At 40.1% G+C, this 24,151-nt stretch overlaps 1 protein-coding gene across 1 annotated transcript in view; it reads right to left on the reverse strand.

Moving 5' to 3' along the window:
• Positions 1-5,812: 5,812 nt before the first annotated feature.
• Positions 5,813-24,151, reverse strand: part of TM9SF2 (transmembrane 9 superfamily member 2) — a 47,415-nt gene continuing 29,076 nt past the window's right edge. The window contains exons 10-17 of the mRNA XM_006027419.3: positions 21,331-21,463; positions 20,098-20,217; positions 15,916-15,973; positions 15,080-15,239; positions 12,608-12,759; positions 11,385-11,496; positions 10,631-10,802; positions 5,813-7,148 (exon numbers count right to left, since the gene is read on the reverse strand). Coding sequence (XP_006027481.1) covers positions 7,081-7,148; positions 10,631-10,802; positions 11,385-11,496; positions 12,608-12,759; positions 15,080-15,239; positions 15,916-15,973; positions 20,098-20,217; positions 21,331-21,463 — 975 coding nt within the window. The 3' untranslated portion in view covers positions 5,813-7,080. The remainder of the gene's footprint in view (positions 7,149-10,630; positions 10,803-11,384; positions 11,497-12,607; positions 12,760-15,079; positions 15,240-15,915; positions 15,974-20,097; positions 20,218-21,330; positions 21,464-24,151) is intronic.

A 24,151-nucleotide genomic window follows, 5' to 3' on the forward strand; every position in this document is an offset into this window, starting at 1 on the left:
CAGTTTGTTTCACTGATGACAAGGGCAGAATAGAGACTGAAAAAAAATATTAATTTCATCCTCTGCTTGCCTCCACTTGCTTCATCTTCCACAGAGACAGGGCTTGTAGAGAGAAACAGATGGTATCTGATCTAGGCTACCCATTAATTTCTTAGCCTCCTAGCTGCTCTTGTAATGAGATATGAATAGTGTATTTGAGTAGGGAAGGGGCAGCACATGAAGTCACCCTACATCTCCAGTGCTCTTTACAATCCTCCAGCAAGGAAGGAGATGACCTGCCCACTTGTTCCCTTTTCAGCTTCCTAGAAAAGAGAAGACATTATCTCTTGCTCCTGAATTATCAGTAAATCCAGGGAGGATGAGAAGCCAGCACTGAGGCAGGGTGCTCCAATGGTCATCAAACATATGGTGGGTTAGGAAGAGCCCCACAGGCTGTTCTTGGCATCTTTTTTTCTGCCTCTTCAGTCTTGTTCTTACCTTTTCCTTCTCTGGTGGGCTCCTTCATGTCTTAAACTAAAGTATAAGGTCTACCTGAGAACAGAATTCTTTGGTAAGAATATTGCAAAATGTGGAAGGTCACATCACTTTACCATAATGGTCACATCTTTAGTGGCTTTTAACGTGTTATTAATAGTGTAAGTGTCCAGAGATTAAGTCAGGTTATTTTTCACAAACCAAGAAACATTACAATAGGATGGCCTGTAAAGGGAAGTACCCAGCTTCAGAGAGGTAAAACAGCATGAAAAGTACATTAACTAATGTAATAATGAAAAACACAAGGGCTACCTAAAAATGCCCTGCAAAGAAGGGGCAAAAATTCAAAGCAAATCTGTCAGCCCTCTTTACTTGATCAAAAGAAAAAAAAAAAACAACTAAATCAAACCAAATTAAACAAAACCTTGAGTCACCAGCAGTGGAGTTGGGATAATTATGAACTATTCTAAAATGAGGATGCAACAATTGGGAATCAAAAGCCTGGCAACCACACATCCAGGTTGTCAAACTTTTCAGAACTGTGTGTGGGGCTGCCTTGGAAGCTCTCTTAATTGTGAACTTTAAAATATAACAGCACGTTACATAATATTATATTATAAACAAGAATATTGCAATATAATAAGTATTAATATGGCATGAATGTTATTACATACAATATAGTTATATATACTTATTATAAATGTATATATTACATATATGGATGATCCTGCCTAAAGCAGGGAGTTGCACTAAATGATCTCAAGAGGTCCCTTCCAACCCTACTTTTCAAGGATCCTATGTGTGTGAGAAGGACGGGGTAAAAGATCGTTGAATCTGTACTAAAGCAAGATTGTTTGAAATAAAACTTCATACTAAAGTGCTCTTTTAGCTGTATGTTTACAAATACATGAGCTATGTCAGCCATGAAGATGTCACAAATTAATTTCTATTTGCTGAGGACCACATTTTGAGATGTTTGTGGAATATCATATGTGTTTTTTTCAGTTTGTTTTACTCATATGACATTTTGACTCCGATCCAATAGGAGGCAATAGCAGCACCTGAGAAAGACAGATCTGAAAACAACCAAAAAGCACAATGAGGCAGTGTTACATAGGATGCCAGCAGCAGCCATAAGTGACCAGAAACCTGATGGACTCAAAGGTCTGGTCTATGCTAGAAGTTTTGTCAGAGTTCAGAAACTGTCAACAGGATCTGCATAAAAGAAGTAGCTGTGAGCCAACAACATTCAAGGTCTGCATCAGTGGAATAAAACCACTTCCTCAAGTGACAAGTCCTTAGGCATTATATGGACACTAACAAAAAACCCCAGTATAACCAAAGCTTTATGCTTTTCATTTGCAATTCTCCAGCAGAAACACCAGAATGCCTTTCAGATTTTTCTGGCCATTATTTTGAACCCTATTAACTGAAGTCAACCCAGCCAGAAGCCTTCACACCCACCCCCTTTAGTTTTTGGAATAGCATCTCTCTCTTCAGACGGTTATTACTTCCTGCAAAGAGAATTGGGGCATGAAACCCTGTGCTCCTTTCTGTAGCAGGAAGGAGCCACTGTTCGTAGAGAGCAAGCTGTGCAAGCCTTGTTGTGCAGGAACTAATAGAACAGGGACATTTATAAGATAGAGTAAAAGACATCAAGGTAAAGGGGTATCATGTGGGATGAGAAGGGACCCAGGCTGAGGATCTTCAGTAGGTGCATCACAGGGAGATCCTACAGAACAAAAAGCCTGGTGGTGCTGCACTGATGTGACCCTTCTATTAAAAAGAACTTCTATTTATGCAAATTTGGACTCCTCATGGGAGCCCAGGGAAGGAACTTCCAAGGTCCACAATAAAGAAAGGAGGGCAACAACTCTGAGTAGAGACTGAAGCAGTTCCATCCCCTGATAACTAGCCAGTCTTTCAAGTGCAGGATAGCTATATTGAGAGCCTGAACAATTCTCAGTAACGTGCAATAAGGGGATGGTTCCTTCAGTAAAAGCTACAAATTTTTTTTCTGGCTATGAGCCTGGTTTTCCTCTCCCAGCAAATCCCAAATCCTGCTTGAAAGTGGCACTTTTCCCCACATGCATAGAACAAAAGGAATGCTGGCTTGCAAGTGCTGGATTTAGCCAACGCTAGAGGCTTAGATTCACACCCTCCCCTATTCAATGGTACAGCTTTATTTTTTAAGTATAAAGTGGGGCAAACACATAGCATGACACCCAAGTTAGCAGGATGACAGTTAACAGTTTCCCTACTGCTCCATAGGTGGCAGCTGCAGTTCAGTTATTTTTGCCCTTTTTTTTGGAAAAGATGGTTTGCAGCCACGCAACAAGGGTTTTGCTGCGAGCATCCTGGCCCCAGGCAATTTTGCTGATGTGCCTTCCTGAGATAGATGGGGGAGGAAGGAAGCAAGGGGTGTAGAGGTGTTATCCCATGGCCCATGCTGATTCCAGCTAGTAATGCTGAGCTGCTTGTCCAGCAAATGAATCCCTACAGAGGATCTTGTTCACCGACATTGGCCTGAAGGTCAGTCTTTGAAGTGATCCAGCAAGAACTTCCTGGTCCTTTCCTTGAAATCTTTGCCATGTTTCAGCCACTATACCAGATCCTTCTGTACCACACAAGTACTTCTAATCAGGCACAATTGTGCTGTTAAAGTGGTTAGAGCGGTAATATATTGTGTGCCTACAGCAATTGCTTTTTCCTCAGCCTTGATCACCTTCAGGAATGAGTTGTCCCTCAGCAATGTCCCCCATAAACAGTCTGGCCTCATCAAATATGCGAGAGAACTTTAAGGACTTCCAATCTTTTCCTTTTGTGCTACCTCTTCCCTTTGTGCAGAATGCAACAGGCTCCTTGTTTTTAATCAGCCTCCTTAGCAAGGTGAACTTCAAGAGTGCTCCCTCAACGGTAAGATTAAGCCCAACACTAACAGGAAAACACAAGAGATGCTCTAGGAAGGGTAAGTTCAAAGAGCATCATGCAGACAAGGCCAAGCAAGAGGATGGAGACTAGGAGTGAAGAGGAACAGGAGAAGCAGGAAAGGGTGGCACATGCATAGATGCACAGAGACATAACAAAGATCCTGAAACAGTAGTTGGAGATGCTGTAGAAAATTGTAGTGAGTGACCCATCTCATCCAATAGAAAAACAGTGTTTTTGAGACATATGCCTTACCTCACTGTAGGCACAGACAGTATCACCACTGACATGTACCACTCAACAGCTAGAAGGCAAGGAGAACTACAAGCCTCTGTACACAGCTGCGAGGCTTCACACAGAAGGGCACATGGCACTTCTTTTGCCTCTTCTTTGATGCTGTTGCCTTTATCTTTACAGATTTAATTGAATAGGTTTTTACTAATTCAGCCTTTGTTGCATTTGTCTCTGCTCTCATGTCCCACAAAGTACTACAGCAAAATGCATTGTAGGAGCTAATGGGACGCCAACTCATGATGAACTTCATCCTCAGGTGACACTGCTGCTCATAATGAGAAAGTACCAACAAAACACTTGAGCATATGAGTGCTTTGGCAGCACAGTACTGCCAGCTGATGAAACTTTCCAGTCTAGACATAACCTCAGATAGACGAGGCTGCTCATACACGACTACTTAAAATGCGCAGCTATGTACTAACCAAAATATGCACCTGAAAAAAGGCCTGGATCTTGATCTTTATGAAATAGCTTATGTATAGTTGAGAATTGATCAGGTTTCCCTCTTAGAGCTTATTTTTAACCATCCTTACAACTGACCCAGGAAAATGAGGCAGGCAGGCCCAAAGACTGCTTACAGAATAGATCTGGCAAACAAAAATGAAGAATGTACTTCAAATGGTGGAGAATCCATTTTTGTATGGGTCACTGCATTGACATGGATTTGAAATTTTGATTTTTGTCCAACATGGCTTTGATGCTCCCTGAAACTCAACAGCTTGTTCTTATCCCTTCAACCTTTCCATTTAGTTAAATCTCCTTGGAAACCCATGAATTGGCTACAATTCAAGCAGCAAGCTTACAATTAAGCAAAAGCAAAGATTTTTAAATATTATACATAAAGGAACAGGATTGAACCCCAACCAACAACTACTCTGAATACTAGAGCAGAGGGTATGCACAGCTGGTATCCCTCTGACCCTTCCATATTTCAGTGGGGACTTCATCAGGTATTGTTTGTATGAGTGCACAGTCCCAGTGGTTGTTTACAACCAGATACAAACAGAGATTCTTCTATACAGCTTAATTTAGCTCAAGGACTAGAGGCCAGTATTTTGGAAACTATGTAGATTCTAATCCAAAACTCTCCCAGAAGCACTATGGAGATACAGAAACACTCCATGTGCCTACAAAATTATTTTAAAGCATCTATTAACTCCATGCTTTGGGCTACTCAGTTATAAAACTGTTACACCAACAATTTGTTCTGAACAGTGGGAATAAGTCAAATCCTTCTGATGTTACAAAGCTTGAAACAGCTCATTTTCTGAATCTGTAATGCAATGGGAAGGAGGAGAATTTATCAGTCCATTAGAACTTCAGTACTGAAAAATCTGAAAATATATATTTTATGAACATCCTTATTTTCCAATTCAAGTATTGTACTTGGATGGTGTAAGTGCCTTACAGATGCTGACAACGGGAACCAGTTTATACAACAGGATATCCAAGGACAAAATTAGTAAACTACTTAAAGAACTGCCATTATCTAAAAACTATACTATTGTGAAAAAAGAGAGAGCGTATTTATCAACTATAAAGTCTAGATGCATATTGTACTAAATAACATTAAGATATGGCAATTGTAAATATTTTACCAAATACCAATTTGCAATTAAACTGAAACTCTTTCACTTGCATGAATCCTCTAAAGAGTTTTCTAAACCAAAATAAAATAATCACTACAGTTAAGATTATATTTGACAACAAACATACACACTTTTATAAGTAATGCTGATTTGTGAGCAGCATATTAGATGCAAGCAATATGGTTACCTAGATGTTCAGATTTTGTACTTGCCATGTTGAAAATCATAATGATAAAACTTTGAACACAAGGTGTGGGGGACACAGTAGTCTAAGAATAAGGCTTTAACTGATAAAATGGGAATAGAAGAGTTACCCAAACTTGTACTGCTCTGAACACAAAGCATGTCTTAAATACTTTTACATATGAAGTTAGAGGATTTTTAATAATGACAAGTTACCTTAACCAAAGATATTTTTTTTATTGATTTCAATATTCAAGCATCATTAGGTTAAGGTCTCTTAGAAAAGTATACCATTAGAAAAGTCAGACAAAAAACTATTAATAACTTATAAGTGACAACTAGTACATGCAGCATAAGTTTAATAAAACTTTAATCAGACTGATGGGGAACGTAGCCCTTGCAAACAGATGAACAACATTACGGACCTAAATTACTGAATGAAATATAAACATTCAATTATTTCTATTAAAATAATATTCCACATTAAAATTTCAGTCACCAGGAACTGATATTAGTTTCTTTTAATACAAGGCAAAATAGTGGCTGTCTTTAATTTTTACCTACATTATGTAGAACAAACAATGGTTGTGTTACAAAGTATGTATCATTAAGATCCATTAAAAACAAAGTCAGCAATGAATGCTGACCTATTAAGATCTTCTCAACATATAAATGCTTTTATGATAACAGTCTTAAAGAAAAAGATGTCTGGGATTAAGGGCTGGATTAATGCTGTAGTGTGCTTAGGTAGTACGTGTATGATTTCATTTTCATGCACCACAATCACATTTTAGCATTACAGTCATGTAGCACAGACAACTGAGTTTCTCCCAGATCAAAAGGAGTGCCAATATACATTAACAAACACAGTAAACCTCAATAAAATACTCTACATAATTTTAAACACCCCTTGTCAATATATTTGTATTTACAGAACATTATGAACTTATTTATAATATGTAATGATCCACTGAAGACATTTTTACAATATTTATTAAGATTATGAATGTATAAATTCAAGGACTTAGAGGCACATAGTTTAAAAGGCCAAGAACACTCAAACTAAGTCACAGAAATTGGAATATTTATGGACATCATAACAGTGCCAAAAAAAAAATAAAATAAAATAAAAAATAAAAAAATAAAAAAAATCACATCCAAACTAAAAGCAGTATACCTTGAGTCACCTTTCCAAATTAGCATAAAAAGTTCTTATTCCCTTCAAAGAAAAATAATTCATCCCACCTACCAATCTAGAAAATCTTATTTACAATCACACTTTATTCAGAAGTATCTTTATGTTGTGTAATACAGCCACTTCTAATCTGTCATTAAAATTTAAAGTTTTTATTCCAGTAGTTATATTTACAAATGCATACAATATTTAACTGTGATCTCCACAAAGATCTGAATGAAAAGAGATCATTAAAATCACAAACAAATGCTTTAGTTTAAAAAATGGTTTTGGAGAGCCTGTGGCATTCAGTATAATTTCTCAAAGAACAGGAAAGCTAATACTTCTGATAAAGCTTAAGTTCATCACCAGAACAGGTCTTTAAATTATGTTGATTAAAGTTAAATCTCTCCTGTGTTAACTTTTTACAATGTTTCTTCAATCAACTTTCACCACACTGTATATTTTGGTCACAAACCAAAAGCAGGCAAAGAATCCAATTGTCCCTACAAAAAATGAAAAAGGAGCAAATTAGTACAACTAATCAAGGACCTAATACAGAAGTGTCAAACTCTGTCTCCAGATAAGTCAGTCTGTAGACCAGAATATAAATTTTAAAATGACCCGGTACACTCAGTCCATAAGCAATCCCCCACTAATATAAATGTAAAGGCCACATTCTACTTATGCACAAATTTTATGTAATAATGGAACTCTGAAGTGTTTCACTATGTTCATCATTATTCAGTGGAAGAGTATTTTAATTGATGAGTGCTACCTCCTTATTTTCTTGCTCTCTTACTTTTCCAGCCCAAGTCTTTCAAGACTGCTGCATTTCCCTCCCTGGAGCATTTAATTTATCAAATGGCTTCCTTTCCTACACTTTTCCCAACCTGCAAATGAGCAAACTTTAGCAAAATATTTTCACAGCATATACTTTAACAATTTTTTGAAAAACAATTCAATTACACAATAAAAAGAATGAACGTGATTTTAAGTTGACGTTTAATGACAAAAGGTTGCTTCCCCTTATTTGTGAGAGGCTTTTGAATTAGAACAGATCTATTACACCTCTTCAAGACTGGATAGAACAGTTTTCTATTCTACGATTTTAATACAGGTTGAGACTCAAAACTAGCTAGATGGATGAAGGTACATTCAAATTATAGTAAAATTATTCCCTCAAATGACAACCCAAACCAAAAAAAGATGACTTGGAGGGCAGTTCAGAATACGTTCTAGGGGAACCGCTTTTTCCTTAGAAAAAATTAGAGCATAACAAAAATCCCTCCAGACAATACAATTTTACTGTCATGTTATTGAAGCATTAATTTACCTGAAGTCCAAGACATCGTTTTTTGATTTAAGATTTTAAACTAAACATGATGATGTTTTGTGACAACTTATTCATTTTGAAATCCCATGAAGAATCATGAATGATATCATGGTAATTTCTTTCATGCTTGCTAAACTACTGATGTTTAACTGACTCATTTACTATGATACGTAGTTGTGGTCCCAGCTGTGAATCACAAAGATTTGTCATGTAACTCCCAGTATTCTGCCTGCTGAGTTTGATCAATGACCTGGAATGCAGCATGGAAGCAAGTGCCTGAAGCATGTGCTACAATGCCATAGCAGCAGGGCATCGTCAAAACTGCTCCTGATACTGACGATTTTTAACAAATGAGTAAGCAGCAGCAGAACAGTTTTGATACAACAATTATAAATTTTTCTTTTTAGCTCCTGTATCATCTTGACATAGGAAGCTAGTTGCCTTTAGGACCAGTTTTTGGTAAATCACTAGTGTGATGTTCCATTTAAAAGTCACGAGAAGAACTATACACCCCTCACCCTTCTCCTTTATAAGGAAGAGTCTTATCCCAAAAGAGTTTTAATATTTCCATAGAGCACACCTATTTTCAGATGATTAAAACAACATTAAATCTATTATAGCATGGATTTTAGTCTTGGAATGTAGGAGATAAGACAGAAATACGTCTTTTGAAAATCTAAACACTAGAAAAAAAAAAAGTTATTTTCAAAGTGTCTTCATCTAACTAACTGCATGATGAACACTAATAAAATAACAAACTATGTTCAGGAACTCCACAAGCAGCCTTTTAATCACATAGTAGAAGCAGCACACCTCTGTCAATCTGCATCAGATCCAAAGGGCTACAGAGGAAGTGTTAGGACTGATCAAGCATAAAATATCTATAATTCGAGCCCCTACTGAAGATGGTCCTGAAATTTATCAGAAAACATTGTACAACTGATTGCTGATGGTCAGATGCTGATTAGCATGTGTGATCCATGCAGAGTGGACATTGAAAGAGGAAAGTGTACTTGATACATTTTTATGCATTGAGATTATGCCACTGACATGTTGACTGATCTGTAGAAGGGCAAGTGGAAGCTGGCAGTTCTGTGCTGCTTGAGGTGGAGACGCTGTCACTGTGGGGATAAGCATACTAAATCTGCTTCTTTCTCCATGTAGGGAAATAAAGCCCCTATTTGGTTGTACAGAACCCAAAGTACTACACCTCCAGCCTAATCAGAATCAACTTAATAAAGGAAAAAATCTCTGGATGGACAACAGTGGAGGAATACAGGTATGCTTCCATTCAAAACTGAAATACCATAAAGGCATAAGAAAGGCTTGACTTACACTGGAATAGATAAGATTAATCAATCTAAGCAAGGCTTAAAGGAGTTTTAAAAAGTGCTCTGAGGTTAGGAGCTTGCATTAATTCAATTCTGTCTACTTAAATTTATCTAGTTGCAATAGTGCAACTTTTCTACTTCAAAGCAGCCTAGAGTTCCCGAGTACAGTTTGATGCCGAGTGTCTTGATCATAAATGAATATTAGAAGAAGAGATGCAATAAGAGTTACAAATAGGATGGTAGAATGAAAAGGAGCAGACTCACAGGCCTAAATATTGGCAAAGGTATTTAGTGAGGTTTGAGGAGAGCCTTTCAATTGAGGGGGCAGAGAGAAAAAAAGATACCCCTCAAAACTAGAATACCAAATCGCAACCACTACTTCTAACATACAGCTTCATAGCTTATTAAAGGGATTATATTACATAGCGGTGTGCAATAGCAGGCAGCTGGAATCTATGACCTAGAACAGTGGTTTTCAAACTGTGGTCTACGGACCCAGGGGGATCTACAGACTGTGTCTAAGGAGTCTGTGAAAGATTACTATGATCAATCAAAAGTATGTGAATACCCACACTTACAACTGAAAGGGGTCCGTGCCTCTATTCAAAATTTCCCAAAGGGTCTTCAAATGAGAAAATTTTGAAAACCACTGACCTAGAATGTCCCTTCTATTTATCTGCACATGTCCCTTAGTTTAAAATGGTCACAAAACATTTAATTAAAAAAATCCTAAACACTTAAAGGGATAATGTTCTCAAACTTGGGTTCTTTCCTCTCAGGGGAATTTTCTTTATAAGTGCCAAATAAATTCTATTCATACTTGTTTATGTCAAGTAGAGCTGGAAAGACTTTACTCACAACTGTAGTGTGACCTTTATCAAGTGCTTTGAGAGCAAGCTACCTAAAGTTTGTGAAGCCTCAAATAAAGCCCTTGGAGGCGATAAGCCTGTAACCATCAAAAGTGGATGTGTATCAGACACTAAAGGGAAATGCTGAGCTTATCCCTCCAACCATGGAAACTGAACACTGAAAAACCTCTTATTTCATACTCTAGCAGCACGGAAGTGTGGGAAAAGCAATTTCTAACCCATTTTTGAACAGCACATTTCAGTCAAGCCCACTTTCTGTGATACAAGATGAGAGAGATGACCCTTTGGTCACAGCAAAAAATAAAAAGAGCTCAAGGATTAGGAAAGTAAGGGGTTACTATTATTTTTGCATACAGATTCATGCACCTGTGTCTATGATTTTTCTAGTGTCTGCTGTAAACAACTAGAAATACAAAGAATAATATTAAGAACTGAGATTACAGTTTAATTACCTGTGAAGAGGAAGAAGATCAAAACCATTATCATGGTGTAACCAAAGTACAAAATAGTGCTTGCTGTTCCTGTGATTTGTAGTTTAGAAAAGAAATAGTGGATTGCATATATAAGAAAATAAACTGCTGTGAAGCCACTAGTAAGGAATGAACGCCATTGCCAGTGATAATCCTAGAAGAGGAGGAAAACACATTGATGTGTCATGATTATATAAAAAAAATTAACTTGCTGAATTCAGAACAGAGGAACTTCTACTGCTAATTTATCAGTTACTGGGTATTTCAGATTAACCTGCCAGAGACAAAATTTCATCAAACAAACTGCAATTCATAATACAAATGAGAAGCTCAAGATATGAAGCCAAATCCTTCAATCCCAAGTAACACAAGACAAAGGGTCCTAAATGCATGCAAGCATCTATTTGTGCAGGCTAGGTACATGGAAAAAACATACTGACAAAAGTAAATTATTTCAAATTAGTCAACTGACTTCTTCAGAAACTAGGTAGCCCATTTTCAGTTACACAACTCTCTAGCTTACTGGTATTTTTAGAGCATATGTGTATTCATAATATCAATATCTGCACTAATCTGTGCCAGACAGCAGTGATAGGAAGTCATCCAATTATATTTTAATAAACTCTAATTATCCTACTTCTGTTAAATTCTGTACTGTTCAATTTCCAAGTATGAAAATTTAATATAGTCAAAACATCCTGAAAATATAACCTGCAAGTAGCAAAGAATCTCTTACCTCTGCACACAGATGAAAATAGCAGAGCAATATTGTGGCTTCAGAACATGTAATAACCAAAATAATAAACACCAGAAATAAGAAGCCAAACATATAGTACATCTGATGAGACCTATAAACAAGCAAAGAACAAAATCTTAAAATAAACTGCATCTTCTTCGAAAACAGTTCTCTCCATAAAGGTCTCTAATATAATACTATAAGATATATTGCAATAGAATCCAAAGGATAGTTGCTTATACATTATATTGTTACATTATTAAATTGCATATATAAAGAAATAGCACAACATTCATTCTTAATTTAAATAATAATTTTTCCCCTCCCACTATCCACTGGTTTCACTGATGTGGATATTTAGTAGAAATTATCTCATCCTTTGCTTTCCAAACCGTAAATGTGGAATTTTACAGTTCTAAAACGATAACCAGACACGATCAGAACTGAGAACTTCCCTCTAATATTTGGAGGCCTAATGAGAGAAGAACTGACTGACATCACAGGTAAAATCCTGGCTCTCATGATGTCAATTACAGCTTCACAATTGATTTCCATGGGTCTGGGCCATCACCCTATACTTCAAAAGATGCAGAGTGGTAAAACAGAAAGAAACACCAAAGCGTGTAGATCAACTTATGTTGAATATAAGCACACATTCAGTGCTCAGCAACAGTTTAAAGACTGTGCTAAAGGTAAATTCCTCTTGGCAGAGTCGTTTGCTACCGAATTCTGAGTACACATCAAAATTCACTTAGGCTTTGGTGGATTAGTTGAGTAGTTAAGGAAATTACTCTTTGATACCTTTATGAAGATTTAAAGAAAGGAAAACCAAGTCATTTCTTCTCTCAGCAATAATGCTGTGCCAAATTTTGTTTTATGGATCATACGTCCATTTAATTTCTTGGTAACTACTTTCAAATACCTAGTGCATGTCAGTTTCAGAGGCGCTTCTACATGAATACACAGAAGTAGCTTAAGAAATCTAACGGTCTGAATACTGCAGGTCATCTGTAAGCTAAATATATCACACAGCCATTTCTCTATACTGCTGGACAACAGTAAACAGCACAGAGTGCCTTCCAGGATGCAAAATGTTAAGATGACTAACATCTGCATTTCTTATTACTGAAACAATACTTTAGAAAACAATGGAAAGTGGAATCAAGCTCTCTAAATAAGAATTTCTTCAAAGGGAAAAAAAAAAAATCTTACAATTCACTTACCAGATACTATTTAGAATGAAGAAAAGTTGTATAAAGATGCACCCAAAAGGCAAAATACCTCCCATAATAATACCAGGTAATGGTTTTGTGTAGAATGACTGCTCAGGAATCTGACGAGGAATTTGATTAGTGCGAACTGGGTGTTCAATGGCCTTTAAAGAAAATAAGAGATTTCTGAATATATTAACTATATCACCACTTCTGCTTCAATGTTGACCCTTGTAGGAACAGAAACCAAAGAAATGTGTATTTAGTAAAGAACTGGGCCCATTATATCACCTACCATACGGCCATGTTTTCTAAGTCAAATTACCAACAACCTCAGGCCAAACACAAACCATTTCCTGAAAGATTGCTACAAAAAAAGTGTAACAACTGATCTTTTTAAGCCCCACTCTACACATGTAGGTAACAGTGTGATAGGATCTAATGCGTGATTCACACTCTCTCCTGTATTGGGTCCTGCCCACCGCTGCAGAGGCTGCTCCTGCCTGGTGCCAGTTGAGCCAGGTTGCAGCCCCATACCCTACTGTGGGTGCAGAAATCTGGGGGCGGGGCATATGCCCTCCCATACCCCCCCACCCCAATGCTTGTGCCCACACACCCACCCCCGCACCCTACACGGGGGGGGGGATGGCTGGGAACAGCAGGTTGGGAGTCAAGGGCACCAGCAAGGTTGGGGAGAGCAGTAGGTCTGTGAATTGGGAGTGAGGGGCCCTGGCAGGGCCAGGGGGCAGCAGGTCAGGAGTGAGGGGCAACAACATGGGCAGGGGCAGGCCACAAACATATCAGGACTGCTCAATGCCATAAAAGCAGGAGGGGGGAAAGCTGCAGTTGAACCTGTGTCTTGGTGAGTGAAGGGGCAGGGGGAGCTCTGATTTTCTCTGATAAATAAACAAAATTGAACACCAAAATATATAGGTACAGTAAAATTTCTGTTAACCAGTATCTTACAAGCCAGTGTGCTCAATTAACCGGCATGCCGGTTTGTAAGATGAAGTGAAACCGGAAGTGCCTACTGTGGCACTTCCGGTTTCTCCAAGCCTCCACGGCCCAGGGCAAAGCAGTCTGTGCTGCCAAGCCCCCACAACCCGGGGGCATAACAGGCTGTGCGGAGCCTGCCCTGTCCTGCGGGGCCTGCGGGAGGGGTAGTGATGCCACGGGAGGGGCGGCAGGATGCCCCAGACACGGCAGGAGAAGCGGTGGCCTGGGCCGCTCAATTAACAGGCATATTTTGTTGTCTGGCATCCCCCATTCCCGGGGGATGCCAGATAACAGAGCTTTTACTGTATTTAGAATTGATTTTATTATAATGATCAAGGCACTCCTAGGCTTCCAATCTGCTTAAAAGATTATAGAGATATCAATAGAACACCGTATCCAACTGATACATTACACACACACACAAATAAAGTGGTGTTTCATTTTAAATCACAGAAAAATATGGATTTGGGGGGTTTTAGTTAGAGAATTTTCGAAATTTTTTTTAAAACAGAGAAAACCAGGATCCCTGCTAATTACAAATAAAATCATCAGGAGTGAAGCTCAATAACAATACTCATTTAGGGAAGTGAATTGCTAAATGTCCCACCCAGACCCAGTTCCTTCCTCAGTAGAAACAAATCCCTTTCAGAATAAAAGATATAAGAAAGTAAAGTCTGGCATTGATAAGCAGTCTCCCTCATATCTTATTATAGCACTAAAGCTTGCTGGGAATCAGAGACATCAAATGAGACCAACTGTGTTCCCAAAACAGTGTTTGCTTTGAAGAAGCCCAGGAGTCAAATCTACTGACCAGAGTAACTAATGTTAACATGTAACATTAAACTAAAAAAAAGCTGTTTGATTAAACAAATGCCTAAGGAATTTGATGGAAGAGTCAGTAGAATCCTAAATTAGTTGCTTATGGCAATGCTAAGGGATTCGGTTATGGTTAGAGCTGAATCTTGTCTCATAGCCCTGCAAAAACTTTTGCCTTGTGTATTACCATATGACAGTATGGTGCAAAATGTACAAATAAATCACCAGAACGAATGCACACCGGAAATCTATCAAAGACAGAAATACCCAATTACCGGTGGGGGCACATTTCTCACAGGAGGGCCACTCTCTCTCCAATCTCTCAGTCCTGATCCTCAAGGGAAACTTACACAACGCTCCCCAGAGAGGAGCCTATGAGCTCCATTTCATCAACCTCCTGGATACTAGAGATCATGGACTAAACAGACATTGGATTTTTGATACATTATAATCTGCCTGGCAACTGACTCCCCAGCCCAGCCCAGCCCCTGGCTTCTTTACTTTTCATTCCATCCAGGAAAAGCACACACCAACTGCTGAAACTTCCTTAGTCTGACAAAGGGTTTTTGAACCCAAAAGCTTGCTTAATAACTATTCTCCAACTATTTGGGTTGGTCTAATAAAAGATATCAAATTCACCCAAGGAACCTTGTCTGCAAATAAATCACTTACATTTTTCTTAAAACCAAAGTAGGCGCCAATAAATGTCAATGGCACAGATATGCAAAACCAAAGTGCCAAAATAGCAACCAAAGTACCAAATGGAATAGCTGCTGAAGAGCCTTCTCCCCAAAGAATTAGGTTCATGATGAAGAAATCCGCAAATACAATTCTGAAAAATATACAACATGATTAAAAGAAAACAACAAAAAAACCCCCAAGAGATGCCCCAAAACATTAATTTTAACATTATAGAAACTGTATTACTATGTTCACAGTTTAGTGTCAATATAATGTTAAGATCAGATATATATTCTGATGCACACAATATAACAAAACCAAGAGGTCAAACCAGTCTTTCTTCCTTAATCTAGAGGGACTGAACTCCAGCAGGAGCTGACGCTACAACTAAGCAATTTCAAATATATGCTTGTCTTAACTATACTTCAGGGGAAGACTGCTTGCTGTGATTAAGTAGAAAAATTTAACACAGTGCTTGTACAGCATGACACCATACAAGACCAACCACAGTGTGGTCAAAGAAACAGCCTAGGAAGTAAAAATAGGAATAAATGAAAAAGCATTCCTGTCTAAAACTTACTACAGTCATGCCGCTACTACTTAATCAACCTTTTCACATGGCAGGAGTAAACAAAACTTACAAAGCAGCTAAAAGATGTTATGTAATTAGCAAATCTGTCTGCATCAAATGTATTTTCTGTTCAAGTGATTTCTGCCACAAAGAAATAATGTAACATTGTTTTCAAGCTTAACTAAAGCTTTAGAAAAATTAACTAAGACAGAAATAGAATTCAATTCTTTCAAAGTGTATTACATCCTTAACTTACCCAGGACAAAGGAATGATGTTAACAGGACATTTGTTTTCCACTTCTCACCACCAAACGCTGCATTAAAAATAACGTTTAGCAGTATCAATACATAGATCAATCAATGCAGACTATACCTTATTTTAGCAGTACATCAAGAGCTACAATTTGACATGCTATCAATTCGCCATCTGAAATTTTAAAATTAAGATCAAAGGAATACACTATGTAATTAAATTTGCAAAACAAACCTCCTTTATCAGGTTGTTCCTGTTACATAGCTTTTTCAGTTGCAGGCAAGCAAGAGATTACCATCTTGGAAAATCCCAAGTGAATAAAGCAGGGTAAAAAAAGTTGCTGTTTCTCTTCCCCTCTCCCTACAAAGCTAAAATGCACTATGGGGTATGTCTACACTCCACCCAAGTTAGCTCTGATATTGGAAAGGAGTCTAGCTGTGGCTAGTCAATGGGATCTACACATACACATGCTTACTATGCAGTAAGCCTTGTTAATCACAAGTACATTTGCTACCTACAAATGCAAATAGCAAATTTACTTTTAATTAGTAACAGCACAGCAGTGCTCATGTAGACAACTATCTGGGAGCAAATCTGCTCCCAGTCAGCCGTCCACCAGGGGGCAGGAGATTGCTCCCTGCCCCTAGGGAGCTACCTGCTGCTGGGGCAGGCTCTGTCACCAGAGCCCAGGTAGGGACCGTCTCCCCCTGCTCCCAGATCGCAATTGTGGAGTGGGGGCTGGGAGATCCTCAACTCCCAGCACTAGCTCTGCAGTTACAGAGCTGGTGACTGCAACCACACAGCCCTACAACCACAGAGCTCAGGCTGGAAGATAAGGGTCTTTCAGTGCTGGCACCACGGTGCAGAGCTGGTGTTGGAAGCTCCCTGCTGGCAGGGGATGGGGAGCCTGTTCCCGACCCAGCTCTGCACTTGTGAAGCTGAGTGAGGAACAGGCTCCCCAGCCTCCACCCTGTATGCGGGGTAGAGGCTGGGAACTGTCCTGGTCAGGGGCAGGTCCCAGCCCCATGGCCCAATCAGGTGATTGAGGCACACGGTTTGGAAACAGCTGCAGGTATGGAGTAGGTCCCAGCCCCCTGCCTCGATCTGCCAGTGAGGCAAATGAAAAACGTGAAAGGAGCTGCTGCGGGGGTCACGTCCAGCGTAATTTATGGAGAACCCTATCCATAGTGTATTCAGATCTTTATGTTAAAAAGCAAATTTGATTTGCAAGTCACTCACACCTTAGAAAATGTGACCTTTTACTCATTCACTCGAGGCTTACCCTTATTTAATTGGGTAGCAGATATGGTTAGAAAATAGGTATACGGTCAAAAAAGTACTGAACTATGCTAAAGTAAAACTTTTTTTTTTTTTTAAAATAAGGAGCAACTTATCATAATCAGAAAGTTGTGCATAGTAAGCAACACCTTCCACCTGAGTCTTAATATTTTTAAGCAGCAACATCTAAAGCAGGAGTTGACAATATTTTTGGGCTGAGTGCCAGAAAGTCCTTGCAACCTTGACTTGGAAGATGTTGGCATGCTGGGGGCACCACAAGTCCGACCCTTCCTCACTGTCCACCCCAAGGTGCGTTTGTAGCTGCCACTAGCAACAAGCCGGGCCAGGGCTCCAGACCTCAGTACAGCTGCTTGCAGCCTTTTGGCTTCGTGCTGCAACAGTCTCTGGACAGGACGCTACACACCACAGGACCTGGGCTGCTCGCCACCTGGTGTGAGCAGCCTGGTCTCCGCAGCAAGCTGCATGGTTCTGCCCAAAGCCCAGGCTGCTCACAGCAGGAGATACGCCCTAGTACGTCTAGCCCAGGCTCCATGGTGGGTAGCAGGGGCCTGCCCAGAGTAAGAGCATGCCAAACAAAATGGTTTCACATGCCATGCTCTAGTACATGTGCCAGGGATTGCTGACCCCTGATCTAAAGTCTAAATAAAACTTTTATGAAAACACTTTTAAAGTTGTGCCAGATTTATGAAAATTCTAATCAGTATGCCTTCAAACATCTTGCCTGAATTCAATTAAACAGTTTCCTCTCTTGTGTCATCATGATATGCTTTATTTCAGCAGTAAAAATGATTACTGTTACAGTGTCTTAACTGACAACTTGGTAGGAACTGGTAGTTTCCATCAACATTATATTTTTCTTTTCAACTTTTTTACTTTATCACTGGAAGAGTAAAAATTGAACCTTCCTTGTAAGTATATATAGCTGTATTTTTGCTTTCTGTATTTTTGTGTGTTTTTATAGATACTGCAATGTGTCACTTATATTTACATGATGTTCAGTATATTAGCTTCATTATTTGTCGTGGATTGCAACTATTCATCAACAGTCTGGTAAGACTATCCAAATACTGGCTAACAAGCACAACTCTCAGAATCAATGAACACACTGGGGGATCTATTAGTTGCCTACTACTGGAATGATACGGAATTAGGTTTAGTGCCATAATCCCTCACACTTCTGTTCCTTTACCTGAGGCAGCCTGTCTGAGACCCAATTCCTCATTTTGCTTTTAGCTTTATCCCAGCCCTTCGTCTCTACCTGTACAAACCACAACTGCAGGAGCAACTCAAACAAACTTGCATAAATAAGCACTTTATTTCTCCCCTCATCTTCTACATACTGTCAGGGCCTAGTGGTTGAGTGCCTCGGCACAGTGGAACTTTCTAGCACAAGGCACGGTGAGATTTTGTACGAGGGAATTTCTCGGCATGGTGGAGAACCGCGGCATGGAAAGGTTCCCGCCACTCAAATGCAAATTCACACATTACTATTGGCCGGTTCTAAATTATTCCTACGTGGTGACTAGCAATTGGCTCGCTAGCCGTATAAAAGGTTGGAGCAGTTTCCGCCCAAGTTGGAGAACTCTGCGCCCATCTCGGAGTGAACGTGGTGGACTGATCAACCTCTGATGACTCCCCGTCGCCGACCGTCCCGACATACCCCCGTGTCCTGCATGCTCGTGTTCAGACCCGTTAGAAAGATATCTCGTCTTATCAGAGCTCCTCGGTTAAACTACAACTGAAGTTTGAAGTTAACTTTCTTCCTACGCTGTACATCTCGACAGTGTAAGTAAAGTCATCTTTGTTTGAACCAGTACGCGTTTGTGCCTAATTCTACTCCAGCAGTCGAAAGTACCCATCTGTACGTTCTGGGTTTGTGGCCACAACTCAGCCGACCCTTTCCCGGATCCCCCTCGGCCCCCACACATACCACCAACCTCCACAACCTGTAATACAGCAAGACAAAAATAAATCAAATATATACAACATACAACCCAAAGTCCAGAATGGCTTGGAAAAATTAAAATCTTAACTGCCTCTGAGTTAACCTGCAATATGGACACACACACACACACACACACACACACACCCCCCTTCCAAGGACTGATCTATCCATAGTGAAACAACTCCTGAAAACTGAGCACCAGGTACTCCATGCAACCGTTTACACTCATAAGCACTTTGTATTTTAGAACAAAGGTAAAGAAAAACAATGGGCTGAGTTACCACTCTCCTCTGCACACACACCCCTCCCCCCCGCAAAATCTTGTGCATACAAGAAGAACCACTTAGCTTCCTGTAGACTTTGGACCGGCAAGCTGGAGGGACCACCATAGTGAGGTACTAAAACACCAAAGTGAAGTCCTCCTCCATAGTCAGAGACCTTATTACATTTATTTCCCTATTGACAAGACTAGAAGCACACCCTGATGGAGACTACAAATATTAACTGAAAAGAGAAAAATCAAAATTGCCATATTTTCAAGTAGATGGCAACATGGCCAAGGAAAACTTAAGCAAATCAAGGCAATACTTTAGTACAGGAAAAAACAGTGAATTACAAGTCACCAGTTCAGTATAAACATGTAGCTCTTTGTTGTTTCCCCATCCATAAAAATATATATATGTATATGTGTATAAAAATGAAAGCAAGTCACAAAATTTCTAACAGGATATGAACTCTGAAAAAAGGTCTTAAAATTCTTATTCAAGATTTATTTCACCAGGAACAAGCTAACCATGTATGTGGTCCATTTTTCTTTTCTGTAGTTATCTTTGTTATCCATGCTGCCCAAGGGAACATACAGAACAAAGATAATCATTGTTGTGATGATAAATCTAGACTAATGAATTTAAAACCTTTCACTTTAAATAATTTTCACTTACATTTGTAGAATCTGGCAGCAACATAACCCGCTGGAGTTCCAAGCAACACCCACAGGACTACAGCACAGGTCATAAGCGCTCCTCGGTTAGCAGGAGACAGAAATCCGAGGCAAGCAAAAACTACAAGCAGGATGCAAGATGCTTAATTATTTATATTATGCCCATCATTATATTTCTATCCTGAAAATGTATACAGATTAATATACAGAACTACTGCACAGATACAAACAAGTTGTTTCCAATTCTGGCCTCAAATATTACATAGAAATCTTTCATTTCCAATTACCCCATATATTCAAATCCAAAGACACGTTTTTTTCCCCGCCAGCCCAACATAGGAAAAAAAAAGCCTCAATACCTTAGATTCACATTCAAGAAGGGGACACAGGAGGGAGGGGAGCAGTGCAGGGTAGCAGTTGCAGCTCCAGCACCAAACCTGAGGTCAGAGTTGTAGTTGCTGCCCCCTGCAGCATCTGCCCCCTCCTCCCCCCAATGTCACCTCAGCCCTTTGCTCTCCACCTCACCCTATCTTCCCATCACAGCTTGGCTGGGGCTCCTGCTCCAACCAGGAGAAGGGAGCATGGAGCAAGCTGGCTCCAAGGCCAGAGCTGCTGCCACTGCAGCTGCTATTGTGTGGCCCAGATGGGGCTGGAACCAGCACATGCTCCATGCTCCCTGCCCCAGGCTGGAGTGAGGCTTAAGCCAGAGCTGAAACTGTGACCAGAAGGTAAGGGGAGGAAGCATGGAGGGCAGGTACCGGTTGGGAGACAGGTGCCAGGGGATGCAAGCACCATGGTGAGGGGCAGGCATCAAGGGGCAGAAGCAGGCAACAAGAAGCACAGGTACTGCAAGGGTGGGGGGAGAAGGACGGAGGCAGGCATGGGGGACATAGGCAGTACTGGGGAGAACAAGTGTGAAGTATGCAGGCAGCAGGGGGGTGTGGGGTACAGGCAGCACAGGGCAAGGGTCAGGCTATTTAAATCCCCCGCCCACATAATCTCCACATAGCAGTGGGGAGGGGTGGGGGGAAAGTGTCAAGACAACCCCCCAATAATCAGAGTCTAGGCATGGAAAATTACAAATTTATAACTGTCATAAGTCTAGACTCTAATTATTGGTGGGTCATCTTAAATTCAAACTCATCTAAGAATTAGGTAAATACAGTAATAGTTCCATGCCATTAGCTGTAAAGGTGACTTTTCTTTTAAAACATCTCCTATCCCTATCACTTACATAGAGTAACAAATGTCATAATTAAGATCTGTGTGCCAGATCCTAGAAAAACAGACAGCAGCATTCCTTTTCTGGGAGGCCTGAATATGTCACCATGAACCAGTTTCCAGCCAAACTCCTCCTGGGCATCTTCCTGGAAAGGAAATATTCCCAGTTTAATATATTAAACCTTAATTTAAAAAGATACTATTGTGAAAAAGAGATGTTTAGTTAGGCAAGTTAACAGTATATGATGTACAAAGATTTAAACAATTAATTTAGTAATACCCATTACAAATTTGCAAACCCAATAATCCACTGTACTGACATGCACAAACTTTAAAAAAAAGCATGGATCATACTAAGTCGCATACAATATTAAAAAACCCATAAAATTAAGACAACTGCACGGTTTTCCCAACTGCCTTTATTACAAGTATTTGAGGAAAGCCACCTAACTTCTAGGGTTTAAGAGTCAAAATTTATTAAAAAACGAGGATCTCTCCTTTGCTTATCCAAGAGAAACTACTTTTACCTTTCCCTTGCTACCAGAGGACACTTATGTTCTATCCTTTCTCCCTTTTCCCGTATCCAAGGCTCAGTCTTACAATTGCATCTCTTGGAGCCAAGCTTCAGGATGGGACTTTGTATTCTATACTCCAGTTCCAACATACAACCTCCTCTCTATGTTCACATATCCCATTACTGTTCCTCCACACCCTTATGATTTTATACCTCTCTTTCCAGTATTGGCTTCCTAAACATAGCAAAGCAGTAACCATCTTTGCTGAAAGTATCCTTAGTATCACCAGGGTATACTCTGATGAAAAGATGCTGATCTCAACTAACGGCAAACTGAGTAGTTATAACTGCTCCATTATAAGTAATGGAAAGCTGTAGCTATTTTGAAACAGACAAATTTGTGAAGCTTGGTCCTGATCTCTAAATTGTAATAGTCAGTGGGCCACTAGACTTGTAGTACTAGTGCAAGAGGCAGTAAAACCCTGCAAACACAAATCAAATGCGTTCCACTCCAGAGTAACATTTGGATAATTTATAAATATAGAAGCTTTTGAGACAGATGTTCAGAATCAATATAAAAAATAAGCGTCAGGATCTGACAGAAGCATGTAAAACTAATTAACTTTAGTTACACCTGAAATTGAGACAAGGGCAATGCTGACATGGAGACAAGGGCACAGTGAGGCAAAACTAAGGTAATGCCCAAATCGAAAACATCATGTTTTAAAAGTGTGCGCGCAGACACAGAAACATTTTTAAATTGATAATGTTTATAATTTATATGACATTAGTGATATACAGGCACATTTTTAAAACAAATTACTGCTGGTCTTTTATTCTTTAACCCTCACTAACAGAATAGGAAATATCAAATCTGTATGGGACAATTTAACGAGCTAATTATATCTTTTAAAACAGAGGAAAGATTATAATCTTAAAAACAGATATCTAATAGCACCAATCTGGTTTACTATGGCATATAAAACTGGATTCCAAACTCTGAAAAAAGTGTCTCAGTACTTTTAAAAATATACATCTGTTTTGCATTTAATTTAAAGTATAGAAAATCAAAAGTTAAGTCCTGCTGTAATGGGTCTTCAGAGCTGCATCATATATTTTGTGCTTTATTCATTTAGAAAATAAATGTCTCTTTTTTACCAAAGTTTTTTAGTATATCCATATATGAACCATAAATAAGGATCTCAGAAAAAATCTTCAATTTTAATTCTTTTTGGTTGCACAATATTTGTAGGGTTGTTTGTTTGTTTTTCTTTTTTTCACCAAATTAGCAGTTTTGTCAATACAGCTACTGAATCATTTGGCTTTCTAATACAGGTTTCCCCTGATTTATACAGGTTCTGTATATGCGAATTCACTCTTATGCAATTCGCATTTTTAGACCATGATGCCTTATAGCCAAGGTATATTTGCTCTTATGCAATCAGCATAGGTGCCCCACCCGCCCACGCAGGTAAATCTGTGAGGGGAGGGGAAAAGGGCTGTGGGGCCAGGGCCCCACTCACCCTGATCCCTGCTGCAGAAGCCCCAGGAGTGGCCAGCACCAGTGGCCTGCAACTGCTAGGCTGCACAGTGCTTTGCCTGTACCCCTGCACCTGGGCTCTGCCTGTCCCCACTCCCCCCAGCTCCTGGGCTGCGCCATGCCCTGGTGCAGGCAACTGGTGTCGGCTGCTCCTGGGGCCGCTGCAGCAGGGGGTGGGGTGAGTGGGAACAAGCAGAACCCTGAGCGGCACAGGGCACAGCGTAGCTTGTCTGCACTCACCCTAGTCCCTGCTGCAGCGGCCCAGTGAGCAGCCAGTGCCAGCTGCAGAGGGAACTGTCAGTGGGTACGGGGTGGGGGGAGGGGGCAAGGTGGTGCCTCTTCCTGCTCCACGCCCCTGGATCTGCATATGGGATAACAGCAGGCTGCTGCTGCAGGCTGGGGCCGGCGGCTGCACCAGGCTCTATGCTGAGTTCTGCTTCTCCGCACTCACCTCAGCCCCTGCTGCCATGACTCCGGGAGCAGCCGACACCAGCTGCCTACACCACAGCATGATGCAGCCCAGGAACTGGGGTGAGTGGGGACAGGCAGAGCACGATGCAGCCCAGTGTTTCTGAGGAACGCTGAAATGTAATTGATGTCCATCTCGCCTCAATTAGAGTAATACATTAGTCTCAGATGTTTATCACCGTCTCCATAAGGCCTTTTTTTCTTTTTGCCCCTCTACTAAAGCAGTCAATGCTCTTAAGCCAGCTGGCTGAAGACTGCCAGGACCCTTCTTGATGCAATGTTCTGCACACCCACACTCTTCCCTGCCACAAC

Source organism: Alligator sinensis, unplaced genomic scaffold, assembly GCF_000455745.1.
Source record: "Alligator sinensis unplaced genomic scaffold, ASM45574v1 scaffold744_1, whole genome shotgun sequence".
Lineage (NCBI taxonomy): Eukaryota > Metazoa > Chordata > Crocodylia > Alligatoridae > Alligator > Alligator sinensis.